Consider the following 15948-nt stretch of genomic DNA (forward strand, 5'->3'; position numbering starts at 1 on the left):
ACCCTTAAGGACTAGGACCTCCTGCCGTTCCCACACATGACCTACCCTCCTCTACGTGAGGACGAGTACTCACGGAACATCAGGATGAATCGATAACTTAGCATTACCACAGTCATACTTTACCAATTCAATATTCATACATGAGTCGTTCCTCCCCGGAACGCTCGTTCATAATTCCAACACATTTCATTCATATCATATTCTCTTCATCGTTCATTATCAATCATCTCAGTTTCATCTTTCATTATTCCTCATCTCAATTTCACCTTTCATTATTAATCATGTCAATTTCCTCCTTATTCAAAGATTTATAAAGACATCAGATACCGAACGTTCAATCCTCTCTCAGAACGAGGACGAACACTTGGAACGAGACAGAGAGGTCTCCAGTTCCATAATAGAATAAGACCGAGGGGGTTACTATCGGATTACGAAAGAAACCGAGGTCAACTGCATATCGCAAGAATGACTAGAACGGACGTTATTTACAAAGTGAGTCAATTAGATGAACTGACCCTTGAGAGTTCTAACCGAACGCTGAAAAGACCTCGCCAAGTGCTACGAATCTAGGCCGGAACCAATCGATACAGACACTTTATGACATTCCAATAATAATACTTAGAAGAATTCACATGAAGAAATCGAACGTTTATGAATATTTAGTTTATTCGAATTTACATCACGAAATCCGAATGCCAGTCAATGACCGAGTACGGTCCAGAAGACAAATCTATTAAGTTAGACGAACACTATTTTTCATCAAAATAGATTATACAAGAAATGAGTACGAGCGCTTGGTGTAAGACCGAGCACTATTCAGTACGAGCACTTGGTGTAAGACCGAGCACTCCTCAGTACGAGCGCTTGGTGTAAGACCAAGCACTTATAAACTTATAATAAAAGGCTTGATAAATAAAATAAGATACTATCGAAGTAGTGTTTACGAACGACGAAAATATACCATTACATATATATAAAAATTGAGTTTATCAAAGGATACCTAGATACAACTGTGCTTGGCCGAACGCTCAAGCATAGTATTATCACACGAGGACGCTCGTCCTCAACTAGGATTCTCTCCAAATGAAAGAATCCCATTTCAACTATGTTCACCAGGAAAACCGAACGATCAATGACTGCTCAGTAACGAACGTACACTTTTATATGAGAAATTTCATACTAAAATCATTTCTTTTCCAACTCATTTCCTAACATATAGTTTCATAACTTTATACATTCATATCAAAATCAACTTTCATACTTCATACAATCCATATCATATAAGTTTCATATACTTCATACATTATCACATAACTCAACCATATTTCATTTCCACTCATTAAATAAACGAACGTTCATTCAATCCAATCATATCAACCATCATGCATCAAAATCATTCAGTCAAATAACGGACGTTCATTCAGTACAACAACATACAAATTAAATTAAATAAGCTTCCCTTACCTCTGAGCGTGACTGAACGTTCCCAGACGCAGAAATACAATTTCACCACTACAGGTTCTTCTACAGTCAACGCTCGACAAATTCAACAGCCCAGCTTCACAAACCGAACGGTTTATCTGGAAGCTCTTGACGCCGGAAGTGCTTCTACGGTGCCGGAATAGTGATCGGAGGAGTGAAAGTGAGTGTTTTCTCAGAGAGAAGATGAAGAGGAGGTAGAGAGAAGGAGGAGAAAATGGGATTCTTCAGAAATCTGGAAAGAGGGTGCATGCAGAGAGTGGAGTGGATTTTCTGAAAATCCAAGTTTTGCTTCACCCTTCAAAACGAACGTCCCATCTTCTGTTGACACCTGCTTTCCACTAACTGATCTTCGGATCCTCTTCGCCTGACACCTAGCGTCTGTCATCTGAGTGTCGATCCCCCTTTTTGACACGTGAACCCCACTAAAACGATACGTGCGTGACTTTTTTTTTACTGGTTCTGACAATAGAGGTAGGAATAAAATAAATATAAGTTTTTACTTTAAAAATAAAAATAAGTATAATCAAACTCGCAAATGTGATGCTCCATTGTTATCTCTTAAAGCCGTGTGTATTGTATTTAGTTAAGTTAAATATTTTATTCTCAGTTAGTTTTGTTTTCTTATAGTTTAATTTGTTAGTTAGTCTAGTTATCTTTTTTGTTTTATATGTTTTTACCTTTGGCTTCTATAATATATATAGTTTTATATCAACACTACTTCACATCCTAATACATTTGATTATTCTCATATATGGGTAATTGACTCTGTTGTAACAACTTCTTGTATCTGTTGTAATAAAGAATTATATCATTCATATAGATTATTCATATATGTTCTTTTTCCTAATTCAACTAAAGTTAAAATAGGAGGAATAGATAATATTAAATTAATGAAGACATTCATTTGCACAACGCGTTTTATTACCATCATTTTGTTTTAACTTAATTACTTTCTCTTCTTAAGTCAATCAATGAGAATAAAATATATAATAAAATATATAATGAAACAAGAAAGTCAAGTAAAATTTTCTTTCAGGATAGCTAAAGTTGATTAGATCATACTCTTAGATAAGCACTAAACATAGAAAAGGTTAGGTAAGTCAAAGATCTCATTACATGTTAATATATAATCATTAGACAACTCATGTTCTTTATTATGAATATATATTTTTGTTCATCTAATTTGTGTTCAATGAGTGTAAGCAAATTATAACAAAAACACAAATAACACGCTTGAAGATTGGAGTAAACGTAATAAAAAATGAATATTAGATGAGTTCAATAAAAAATGTTAGCTAGACGAGTCACAAGCTACTCAAGGCGTCAAACGAACTAAGAGAACTTAAGGTATTAAACACTTATATATAACCATTAGACGACCCACATTCTTTATTATGAATATATGTTTTTGTCCATATAATGTGTGTTCAATGAGCATAAGCAAAGTATAACAAAAACACAAATAACACAAAGTAAATTATGCTTCTAAGTTTGGAGTAAATATAATCAAAAGTGAAGATTAGATGAGCTTAGTCAAAAGTACTAGTTAGATAAATCACAAGCTGAACCATTGTTAAACTATTTGACAAGTATACTAAATCGTTCAAGTAATAAAACCATGGTAAGACCAGATATCATTTTCTCAAGAAAGTAATGTAATACTAGTTAATTGTACGATTAGTAACTCATTTAGACTAATGAATAATTCATGAATTTACAACTATACGCATGTAAATAAAGATTTACAAAGAATGGTGGAATTTGGTAATTGGAGGCACTTAGGATTGGGAAAAAGGTAGAAATCGTATGGAATAGCAATGTTAGAGGTAGATTTCATTGACTTCACTCTCTGCACACACGAAATCATCTCATCTCCATCAAATAATAATGTCAACCCTCTAAAACACTCAAATCCTAATCTCTTAGGTGAGAGAGCCTAGGTTTTCTAGCAAAGCGTCAATCCCTTGATCACTCAACAAGCCAACCTGCATTAGGAGGGTTTAAGACAACCAATAGGTCAAGCTCCATTCTTAAACACTAGCCCCCACTAGATTTCTCAAAGTCTAGGGTTCACTAGATTCTTTCCAAAACCTAACAAATAAAAAATTAAATTAAGAACGTCCTCATCCCCGCAAGCATTAAGAATATAAACAAGAAATTAACATTTAAATGAAAATGCATATATATAATCAAAGTATTTATAAGGTACAAAAGAGTCCAATAGTTATATCTATCCTAAACAAGATGGAGAGCCTCAAAGCTTACAAAAATGGATGATGGAAGAAGAATGAGACTCAAAGAGGGACAATAGGGTGTTCCCACATGCCCCAAGCAGCCTCCTTGAGCTCTAGAAGTAAAACTATGCCTCCACACCACGTTCCTAAGCTTCAACTCTGTTCCTACATCCAAAATCACCTTTTTTTTCTTCCATTCTCACCACTTTAAAACCCTCTCCAAAAAGTGCATTATTGTTGGGTCACAAATACCTCTTGTTGGGTTAAAGGTGTTGTGCTCGCTGGACTACAAGATCCTCTCATTGGGCTAGAGGTGCTTTGCTGGCTGAGCTAGCAAAACTTTCTGGTTGAGCTAGAGTTACTCTACTAGTTGGGCTAGCGGTGCTTGTTGGCTAGACTAGCAACTTCTGGCATCAATTCTCTATTCTTCTCCAACCTTCCAATTTCCTAAAAAATAAACCAAAAATAGATAATTAAATATATCTATGTAGACTATATACAAATCTTACATCTTTTCATGGATTTCAACATAAAATACATGATATAAGGATAAATAAGGTGTTCTAATAAGTGTGAATAATAGTTAATTATCATACTTATCAACTCCCTCAAACTTGAACTTTTTCATGTCCTCATGAAAAGCAAAAGGTAAACTTAGCCTAGATAAAATAGTTTAACTACCATGGTTTAGTGACTCAAGCAAAAAACTTCAATCAAAGCAAAGAAATCAATCATGCTTTCTCATCATGGAAGACCAATCAAGAGATATTGAAGCTTTAGCAAATCAAGCTTCAAAAGGACTAACTAAACCTAAAACCTAAACAAAACAGGAAAATATTGCATCACAAAACATGAAAAAATAAAAATTAAAGAGTAAAATAAGTGTGAATAATAAGTAATTATCACACTTATCAACAATCTGAGGTGTAAGACCGTTTGGGGTGTAAGATCGTCTAGGTGTTAAACGCATCTGGGATGTTAGACCGTCTAGGGTCTTAGACATGTCTAGTGTGTACCAGATGCCTCTAACCACTCGGGTACACCCCCAAACATGTCTAAAAACTCATGTACATGCATAAACAACCCATCCACATGGTTTGCCACTCAAGTACACCTCAAATGCATCTAACCACTTAGGTACATCCCTAAACGATCCATCCACATCGTTTAAAAACTTAGGTATACTCCCAAACAATCCATCGTCTTGTTGGGAATCCAAGTGTGAGTCTAAATTGGATAGAAATGAGAAAATAGAACACTATATAAAGGTGAAAGACCCATTAACCCATTGCCTTAAGGTTTTGGGTAGAGAGTGGTGTCAATCCTTTATATCGTTGGGCTTCTATCGTTAGGCTTATATCTCATTGGTATTTATGTCTCCCCGATGAACCTCCTCCTCGATGGACCCAACAATGGTATCAGAGCCGATAGTTTGTCTTGGTGACCGGCTTAGACGAGTACGATGATCCTTGTATCAAAAGTCTTCCTGAGGAAGGGTTCGAGATAATCGTGTCCCGTTAAGATGAACAACGATACAGAGGGGTACTCGTGGTTGGGAATGTTTTCGCTAGAGGGAGAGTGTACCAATGTGGAAGGGACTCACCATTGAGGGGGGATTGTTGGATAAAAATGAGAAAGTAGAACACTATATAAAGGTGAAAGACCCATTAACCCATTGCCTTAAGGTTTTTGGTAGATAGTGGTGTCAATCCCTTATATGCTTGGACTTATATCTCATTGATATTTTTGTTTCTTTGGTGAACCTCCTTCTCGATAGACCCAATACGTCTAACAACTCAGTTTCAAGCTTAAAGCACACATTACACTAGAAAGTTCTCCGGACTCCAAGTTTCCATATTAAAATTATTTAGCACTTAAAATATTGAATACACCAACCAATAACACTGAAAGCAACCATTACACTTACAATTCCAACTCACACTATCTAAAAGGAAAATTCAAGAACTTAACACCTTTTAATACACCAAATGGAAAACTTTGAACCAAAGAAAACGTGACCACTCAAGCACCAATAATTCTACCTCCAAGAACAAAAACAACAGTTAACCCTTGGTTTCCGAACCTAAAATACCCTTCATTCATGGCCTCAATAGGTCGATTTCTTTCAATTGAGCTCTCTAAGGTCAACCTCCTCCAAGGCCGATCATCATAAATTAATAGTCACATTTTAAGACAGAAAGTGTTTTTAGGTCTTTTTAAGCATCCTATAACCGCGCTTTTTCTCTTTATTTCTAGCCTTAACGGGGGTGCTCTACATGAAAGAAACCAAAAGAAGAAAAACCGTGCTTCAAAGTGTCAAAACTGTGACCGAACTATTCACTCTGCAGGTTAACAACAACAAGCAAACGCAATAACATAATATCAAAAGTGTCAAAATTGTCACCAAAACTATTCACTCTAGTTGCTAGCATTGTTGAGATTTCACCGGGTTGGTTGTTATGCCACCTAGAACTCGACGTGTGGTTTTGATTTTATTTGAACATTGACGCATTGTAACACGACTATTAATAACAACTCAGCTTAATGAAATGAATGACCACATCAAGTTCAGTGCAATATGATATATTTTTAATGTGCAGCGATTTTTTAACAGCCACATGAAGCATTTTTCTAACAGACATATGATATATTTTGTACAATCACTAGAGCAGTAAAGAGAAATGGCACCGGTTCCTTTCGCTTATAGGCACCAGTTTTGCAACCGAGGCATATACAGGCGAGGTAAAAAGGATAAACTTTATGCCTCGGTTCTTAACCGAGTCAAAAAAAAAATAAGATTTTGCCTCGGTTCACCAATAACCGAAGCCGTACATACTTTTTTATATTTTTTCTGGAAGAACGTTTCGCCTCGGTTCCTATTGAACCGAGGCAGTTTCTCTCAAGCAGAAATTCCAGCAATCAAGAACTGCTCAGCCTTGGAGGATTTGTTTCTGTATGAAAACCAGCTTTCTGGAAACATTCCTTATGAATTGGCTCCATGCAAAACCTGAGGAGGGTGTTGCTGTGGCAGAACAATTTATCAAATATTAAATTCTTGAGCTTCCTTGAGTTATCAAATAATCAACTCAGTGGAGATATTCCCTCTTAGATAGGAAACCGTGCTCATCTAGAATTGCTGGACTTGCATAACAATGTGTTGGAAGGAACCATTCCTTCATCTTTGAAATTCCTAGTTTGTCTCAATATCTTAGATCTTTCGGCAAACAGAATAACGGGAAGCATTCCGGAGAATTTGGTCATTTGCAAACTTGAGTTGGAATTCTCTTATTGGCCCCATTCCACAGACCTTCTCAATGTCTCCTTGCCAACTCCTTTCTGTTCACCAAGAAACAAAATATTCCTCATTCATGGGTGAAGAAACAAAATATTTCTCATTCACCAATTAACTATCAAACCTGAAGCAGGACGCCGCGACTCCACCGGACCACCACCGAACCACCATCATTGTCGGACCACCACCGAACCACCAGAGAACCAGGATGCCGCCGCGACTCCACCAATCTTCAACACTCCATTCATCGGACCACCACAAAACCACCGCGAAAGCTCTCTCTCTCCTTCACACAACCTGCAATATTTCCCCCAATCTCTCTCTCTCCTTCGCACCGAACCACTGCGACTCTACCAATCTCTCCCTCTCCTTCGCACCACAAAGCACCGCCGTCATCAACCCTAAATCAAAAAGTTTCCCCCAAACTCCAAATCACGTCGTCAAACCCTAAATCAAGAAACTCAGTTTAACTCTTCTCTTCGCACCGTGGCACCATCTTCTCTGCTCGCCAAACGCCTTCGATCGGCGAGCCTCCCATCATCGCCGTCGCGGTACTCATCTCTACCATCGCGCCTCCCCACTGCTTTCGACGCCGGTCACCATCGTCATCCTCGCCAGAGCACAAGCTGCTGTAATGGAGGAAAGAGAAGGATTCACCGATTGAATCGGTGAAATGGAACGAGAAGGTGTTTTGTTCGGTCAAAAACGAAGGAGAAGGTGTGAGAACGATAAAAATGGTTTTAATCGAAGTTTCAATCGGTGAGTTCAGAGGCAAGATGCATTCAACCGGTAGGAATGAAAGAAATCAGTGGTTTAAACGGCCAAAAATGGAGAAAACTGGATCAGTGATGATGAACCCTAGCAGAGGCCGAAGATAGGGTTTCAGGAGAGGCTTTTGTGTGAGAATGGAAATGTCTCGCGAACTGGAAGCAATGAAAGCAATGAAGTAATACTGACTCGGTTATACTGTTAACCGAAGTAATACGTTTATACGGCCTCGGTTCCTTCCTCCAACCGATGTCTATACACAAATTATACGTTTCAGGTGATTTCTAACCGAGATAATATAGTTATTATGCCTCGGTTCCTGTTGAACTGAGGCCTATAAATTTAAATGTTTCGAGTTTGTCTGAACTGAGACGTATTAGCCGCGTTAGAAGACCTTTTTTGTACTAGTGAATGTTTTCCTAACAGCGCTTATTCTATAATAACATGAAAACAATTATTAACAAAACAAAAAAAACCATGTGTACGCATAAAAACTACGTATAAAAACTACCCGAAACATAAAATAAACTTAAAATATCTAAAAATACTTAATTGATACCTTTAAATTTGAGGAATTAAAATCGTAGCATTCACACGGTCGACGAACTAAAGTTGCCCAATATCACAACCTAAAAATATGTCAATCAACAATACCTACTAAATTAATTTGACAATTGATTAATTAATTAACTTCCGTTAAATGAATTGTAATAAACACTTTGTGTATACAATTTACGTCAGCATTATGAAAAGTGATAGAAGAATAATTCGAAAAACAAAAAGGTTGTCATATAAAAAGAAATTAAGAAAAGAATATATACGTTGTTGTGTTGTTGGGTTGTTCCTGTGGCGTGTAAGCTGATTATTGTTCGTTAACTCAGGCAAAGGTAGCCGTTTTCTTTAGCTTCTCTTTCACTCTCTCTCTCTCTCATGAGCGATGAAAAATGCTGCTAAAGTTATACCCCGTTTATCATTACAGGTTACCTTTTCTGCTTTCTTTTCTCTCACCCCATTCTGTTCTCTCTCTCTCTCTCTACCCACTTCCATAACATAGCTTTCTTTCTTTTGTACTTTTCACTCACAAATATATATACATATATAGAAACACAAACACTTTTTTGAGAAGCACTTCGTTGTTGTCATCATCATCATTGAGAGAGAGAGAGAGAGAGCAGAGAATGAGTTCTTCTTCTGGTCAGAGCAGTGGCTATGATCTCTCGTTCAAGATCTTGTTGATCGGTGACTCTGCTGTGGGAAAAAGTAGCCTCCTTGTTAGCTTCATCTCCAACTCTGTTGAAGATATTGCCCCCACAATCGGTAATTCATCGTAGCCTCTGAAACCCATTCTTTCTCACGCTTCCTCCCACCTACGATTTAGGACTTAATCATGAAAATATCACGATTTTTTGTTATGTTTAAAAGGATAAAAAACGGAGAATTATGTGGGTTTCAAGAGTGCTATTGGGGACCACTTGTGAACGTTTTGAGTAGCTGTTTTTTTTTTACCTTTTTGAGTCAGAGTTTTTCTATGTACTATGTTTTCATTGTTTGTTACTATGGAATCAGTTCTTAATACTTTGGTTATCTGATATCATTCTGTACAAAATAACTTGAATATTTTGTTTTTTCTATCTGGTTTTATCAGATATGACAGGCATGATTTGATGTAATGCTATTTGTTCTTATCTTGTGTTGTTCTGTCTTACGTAGGTGTTGATTTTAAGATCAAGGTGTTCGAAGTAGGTGGGAAGAGATTGAAATTGACTATTTGGGACACAGGTAATAATTTCTTCATGTGAATTGATGCAAACTAGTATGTGAAATTGTTCCTTCTATTGACCTTCTGTTGAATCATTTGTCCATTGACATATATGGTTTGATTGAAGTGGTAATATTACATATATGTTGCAGCTGGACAAGAAAGGTTCAGAACGCTAACTAGTTCTTACTATAGAGGAGCGCAAGGAATCATTCTTGGTATGTTAAAATGGTTTATGTACATTTTTGTCTGTATTGGACTCACTTTAGTCGTTACAACATGTTTAATCCAAGCTTTCAAATCATATATGTATATATTTCGTTTTTTTTTGTAGTTTATGATGTAACGAGAAGAGACACCTTCACAAATTTATCAGAAGTGTGGTCTAAAGAAGTGGAACTCTATTCAACTAATCAGAATTGCGTGAAGATGTTAGTTGGAAATAAAGTTGACAGAGTAAGTTGTGTTTTATTCTTGTTGGAAATATATGATCCAATGAATGAATCGGCCGGTGACTACTGTGAAATCTTTTCACAATTAAGTGTTTGAAAATAAAAATTATGAAATACAATGAAATGTGTGGCTCTGCTCTGCTCTGCACTCTGCATTAAGAAAATGACTGTGAATAACGGAGTTGAAAATATGATCCTCACATCTTTTAGCCAGCTTAGTTGAAAATTGACATCTCAAGTGAGTCTATCACTTATATCTGCAACTACCGTGTCTTTTCCTGAATTCCACAATAATTAAATATATTTATAGTTTCTAAACTTGATGCAACATTAAAATAATTTGTTTCTATTTTAAATTTTAATATATTTTTATCTCATATAGTTATCTTAACTTAACCGTGTTAATTTTTTCTTATGTCTTAAGGTATTTTAGTTTGACATTTGAATTGACCCGTATCGAATGATATAAAGAGTTCAATGTCAAATCTAAAATGTCATTTGATGTATTAACCAAATTTAATCTAATTGAATTAGGAAGATTATATTTATTAATTTTTAATGTTTAAGAACAAAATTGTACGAAAATTTGATAAAACAATTCCTCGTATGAAAATTTAGATTCAAAGAAAAAAAAAATGTCATGTGGAGCCTTTCTTGTAGTCAAAGCAACATGAACCTGTCATTAACAGCGATTTTACTGGAAACACTCTTATTTTGATAAACTTTTTTCATGGAAAAAAATTAGGTAAATAAATTGAACTTGTTTTACACATTATAATCAACTATATGCACTTAACTTTCGTAGAAGTTGTCTGATTTAAGTTATCTATAAATGGAGAGACATAAATTGATTTTCACTTAAGAAAGGGGTTCAATTTAATTTTACCCTTAATTTTCTTCAACTATAAATGCTAATGAAGAAGTTTACCTACTTGTTACAAAAGCTTAGATGAATGTGGTGTAGTGGTAGGAGTAAGAACTTGGACAAACTCTGGTATGTCAATTCTCAAATATGAGCTTCCTTACATACAAAAACTTGATACTTTCTGGAGCAATAAACTTTAAGAAGATATAGTTGACATGATTTCAGTTTTTGCTATGATGTATTATGCTGAATAATATCTTTAATATTTGATTTCTTTGTAAGGATTCTGAAAGGGTTGTGAGTAAAGAAGAGGGTTTAACACTTGCCCAAGAGTTAGGATGTCTGTTTTTTGAATGTAGTGCCAAAACTAGAGAAAATGTGGATCGATGCTTCGAGGAACTTGCACAAAAGGTTTGAATAAAAATTGTATTGTAAAATTATTTGTTTTGCATTGGTTTTTCATTTGCTACAGTGACAATATTATTGCTCCATTTGATAGATAATGGAAGTTCCTAGTCTTCTGGAAGAAGGATCTACAGCAGTGAAAAGGAATGTTTTAAAGCAACAACCGCAACCCCAAACATCCGAAATTGGAGGCTGTTGCTCTTAATTGGTCTCTCAGATTCTTATGTAATTTCTCCTATTCTTGTATTTTCTTTACTGAATTATTGGGCAATTGGAAAAAATATTGCCCAGTAGCTTGTGTAAATTTCTGTATTTTGTTATTGTTTCTGCCCTAAAAAACAATTATCTATATCCCGATATTATGCAATTGCTGCTTTGTGTGTACTTCATTTTACATCATCTATCATATCAAAATTCTCTCTCATTTTAATGCTCCGATTGGAATGGATACGGTATTGAAAATTTATTGAAAACTAGAAACTTGTGAGAATAGGAATTAACAACTTCTCTGCCACTGTTGGTTAAGTGCTGGAAAACAAGTGTCGGGAGTAAGCAACTAAATAGATTATAGACGAAAAAACAAGGGAAATTCAAAAAAATGACAATAAATGAACTACAAAGTAGTCTATTAGGTCATGAACAAATAATGATATTTCCAACAACTAAAGAACAAGTTATGCAAACCTGGTAGATGAGAAAGGTGGAAGAGGAAGAGGGAGAGGAAGAAGTAGATGAGGATTTTTGAGGTAGAGGAAGAGGAAGACAAGCATTCAATAAGGCTGAAGTTGAATGCTTCAAGTGCCACAAGTTTGGACATTTTCAATATGAATGTCCCTTGTGGGAAAAGAAGACACATCATGCTGAAATGGAGGATAAAAAGGAATAAGAGGAAGAGGTCTTGCTCATGACCTCAATAGAATGTGAAAAAGGAAAGAAAGAAAATGATTCTTAGACTCAGGATGTGGTAACCACGAGTGGTAACAAGGAGCGATTCACAACACTAGATGAGAATTTTTGACACAAAGTAAAGTTGGAAAATGATACCCACATAGCTGTAAGGGGAAAAGGAGGTGTTCAGATGATGGTGAATGGAATTAAACATGTCATTACACATGTATATGATGTTCCAGAACTCAAAAATAACCTATTGAGTATAAGGTAGCTGCAAGAAAAGGGTTTAAGCATCACAACTCAGAACAATAAATGTAATATTGTTCACTTAGAGAAAGGGTTGATTATGGAGGTACATATGAGTGGAAACAGGATGTTTGCTCTAAAATATAATAATTTATAAATTATTATTATTCAAACGATTATGTTGTTCATACACGAAAGCAATGAACGTCAAATGTTGTTGGCTATATAGATGATGGATATGGAAAATGAAAACTTTATTACCATAACAATGTCTTTTTCATTCTAACTGTAATAGCAGTATCAACAGATTTACAACATATCTGTATTTTTTTTTATCGACCGAAGTCCAATAAAATATATACAGGACTTTAATTACAATGAAAGAATAATGAAAGAATGAGAAGAAAGTCTGGTTTCTTTCTTGAGGAAGTTCTTGTACCACATTGTTGATAGTTTTAGATATCTTTTCAAACCATTTTTGTAATCTATGAAGATCATTCCGAATCGTGATGTATATCCCGAAGACCATTCAAAATTGTAGAAAAAGGACCACACATAATATCCCTTCACATTTACTCTATTCCTACGATAATGAAATGAATATAAATTAAAAAAATCAAATAAGATATGTAGGAGCTGGATAGGAATAAGAGTTAATAATTAAGTTCATAATATCACAATAACTATATCATCTTTAATTAGTTGAGCATGCTTTAATAACAACTTAACAATGTCTTTAATCATTTTTCCACAATCTAATCAAAATGCGAAATCATATTTTAAAAGCAGTTTAAGAGAAGACATGATACTTAGATCTCTTAATCAAGAGAACAAGATACACGTATAAAATAACGTATTGTCAACTCTGACCTTTGCTCAATATTTTAAGTACAACTTTTTCGACAGACCTCCAAATGGGATGATTATTTTTTTATTAGAAAATAGACTAAAAAATATTTCCAATGACTACTAATTTTTAATTTTTGGACAACAACATTAACTGCAATAATTATAAAATCGACATTTTAATCATGCTCATGTAATTTTCAACTTCCCTCTTTGTTGACTATTTTGCTCATAACTCTCTCTACCGAGACGATTTTTGTTTTGTTGGAACATAACTCAAAGAACTTTCCAAGGACTACTAACTCATAACTTTTAGACCTCTATGCTAGTCGCAGATAATTTTTCAAGATCACTATTTTATCTTTATTTCCTAGATGGTTACTCTCAATCCACTACTGTAGAAAAGGCTTTTAACATTTGTTATTTTAGGCTTTTGGCGTCTGATCCCTTCCCGATGTCATATTGGGTGACGTCAATTGGACATCGGATCCTTTATCGAATGTTAGTAGATGTTGGGTGTTCCCCCATCAAAAGTCATATGAGACGTCGGACAGGAGGGGGATCCGACGTCTATCAGCGTTGAGCACCACTGGCTCACGTTGAGCGAGAAAAGCCCTGGATAACCACTAGAAGCCATTTGACATTTGTCAATGCACTGACAGATGTCCATTGTGTTTTTTTTTAAATTTAATTTATTTTTACAATAAAACCACACCTGAAAAGCAGAAAATGATCCTAGCACATCATAATATAATATATTCTATGCATTTGAAGTTAACATGATAATAAAAAATCTAAAAAACAATCCAAAACTTAAACTTAAACTAAAGCTAATTAATGTTCAACAACAATAAAAGTCTTCCTAAGTGCATCTCTAGAGAAGATAAGATGTCCACTCTTGTCTTATCTTTTTAATTGTGTCCTCTGGTATAAGTGATGTATTCTTGAAGCACTGCAAAATGAAGAAAAATTCATTATGTTTGCATATGTTCAAAGATGAATTTGATTTGTAATGTATTAAAGGTAAACATCATTACCTCAATCCAGTCATCTGTAATGCCAGCTCGAATGCTGGTTTTAATCCAAGATATGACATAGTAGCCACATTCCCATGAATCTAGCAGCTTGGTACACTAAAATGACAAACTAAATAGTCAAACATTTAGATCATTCAATAACATAGAAAATGAATAAGAACTATAAATGACTTAATACCTTTGGATACAAGATTGAAACTAGCTGACCTCGGAGTTTACCCATAACTCTATTTATATTGAAAACACAAGGTAAGATTAATATAACTATATTCATCATAAAAATTGAAGGTCAACATGAACTTGAAACATAAAAAGAGAAATATTTACCCTTGAAGAATGTTTTTCATGTCATTTTTCATCTTCCTGCGTAGTGAACAAAACCATAGAATTTTGCATTGTCTGAGAATTATGATCATCAACTGCCAGTGAGACCTATCATGAATCATAAATAGTTCGTAAACTAATTAAGTAAACTTTAATGAAATTTTACATTTTGCAACCCATACCCATCAATGTATGGAACAAAGTATATGTCTCTATTTGACTCAGTCATCCATGTTTGCAAATAATTTTGTTTGCTCTCAACTGTGTTACCAGAATATTGAATGATTTGAGATTCAAAAAATCCATACATGGAAGACCGACCTTGGTCCACAATGACTATGTCCATGTACCTAAAATAACAAATTTAAGTTGTTAGAAACTAACAATCTAAATGTAACTAATTTGGAAGACAAAATTGACTATCTTACATGCATCATAGTTGAAGGATTAAAATATTCAACAACTTGTCTCCCCAAATGACCTCTAGTGCATCTTTTAATGTGATATATACTAATACATGGCACTAGAGGCCAAATACTCTCAAATCCCAGTACAATTCTACTCGTCCTTTAGATAATCTGGGTAATTTTGTCATGAGCTTTGTTAGAGGATCATCCTCTGCTTCAGCTATCTCATCATCTTCATATATGACTGGCTCATGCATGGGCTGCTTATGAGGACGTATGAACTAAGTTTGTGTTAAATCTCAAACGAGAACTAACACTAGTGTAAAATATACTTTTTATACCGATTTTTTATACTTGTTAAAATCTATCAGGTATAGAAAATGACGCGGTAGCAGTTTTGTAAATATAAAAACTTTTTTACACCGGTTATAATGAAAATAAGTATAAAAAGTGATGTAGTGATAATATTGTAATAAAGTACAAATTACTTTATACCAATTACAATAGGTATAAAAAATCTATCTTTTATACCTAATCACCCTAAAACAAGGTATAAATCTATGTACCGGTTAAATATTATAACCGTTGTGGCTTACTTTACATATTCCATTTCTTTTTCTCGCACCAGTCCCTTTATTGTGCAATTTTTTTTCTCCCTCCTTCCTTCTCCCTTCTTCCTTCTTCTCCATTCTCCTTCATTCTCCGAGCCAAACCCTAATAAGTTTCGTTTCGACCTGGAAATCATAGAGAAACATTGAGATTCATTCCATCACCTTAACTTAAATACGTGTAGCTACGCATTGCGTGGAGGAAACTTCGATCTTCGTTATCAACGATGGATGCATGGAAGGAAGATTTTGTGGAGAATTGCTCAATTAAAGGTTCATTTGTTCAATCACTTCCAAACCAAAGACTTAGGTCGTTTGAAATACTTCCTTGG

At 34.9% G+C, this 15948-nt stretch overlaps 2 protein-coding genes across 2 annotated transcripts; one reads left to right on the forward strand and one right to left on the reverse strand.

Annotated features, from left to right (window-relative positions):
• Nucleotides 1-8618: 8618 nt before the first annotated feature.
• LOC148194266 (ras-related protein RABC2a-like) lies at nucleotides 8619-11641 on the forward strand. The gene is made up of 7 exons (XM_088097631.1): nucleotides 8619-8755; nucleotides 8879-9093; nucleotides 9487-9555; nucleotides 9688-9753; nucleotides 9870-9991; nucleotides 11135-11263; nucleotides 11352-11641. The coding sequence occupies exons 1-7, from the start codon at nucleotides 8721-8723 to the stop codon at nucleotides 11460-11462; spliced, it is 747 nt and encodes a 248-aa protein (XP_087953757.1). The 5' UTR covers nucleotides 8619-8720; the 3' UTR covers nucleotides 11463-11641.
• Nucleotides 11642-14114: 2473 nt separating this feature from the next.
• On the reverse strand, nucleotides 14115-14947 carry LOC148194267 (uncharacterized). Its single transcript, XM_088096041.1, has 5 exons — nucleotides 14784-14947; nucleotides 14605-14709; nucleotides 14456-14504; nucleotides 14278-14373; nucleotides 14115-14192 (listed from the first exon to the last, which is right to left on the reverse strand). Exons 1-5 carry the CDS (start codon nucleotides 14945-14947, stop codon nucleotides 14115-14117), a joined length of 492 nt encoding a protein of 163 aa, XP_087952167.1.
• Between the last annotated feature and the right edge of the window lie 1001 nt (nucleotides 14948-15948).

This window comes from Vigna umbellata, chromosome 8 (genome assembly GCF_029865625.1).
Source record: "Vigna umbellata cultivar VRB3 chromosome 8, Vumbellata_1.0, whole genome shotgun sequence".
NCBI classification, from domain to species: Eukaryota; Viridiplantae; Streptophyta; class Magnoliopsida; order Fabales; family Fabaceae; genus Vigna; species Vigna umbellata.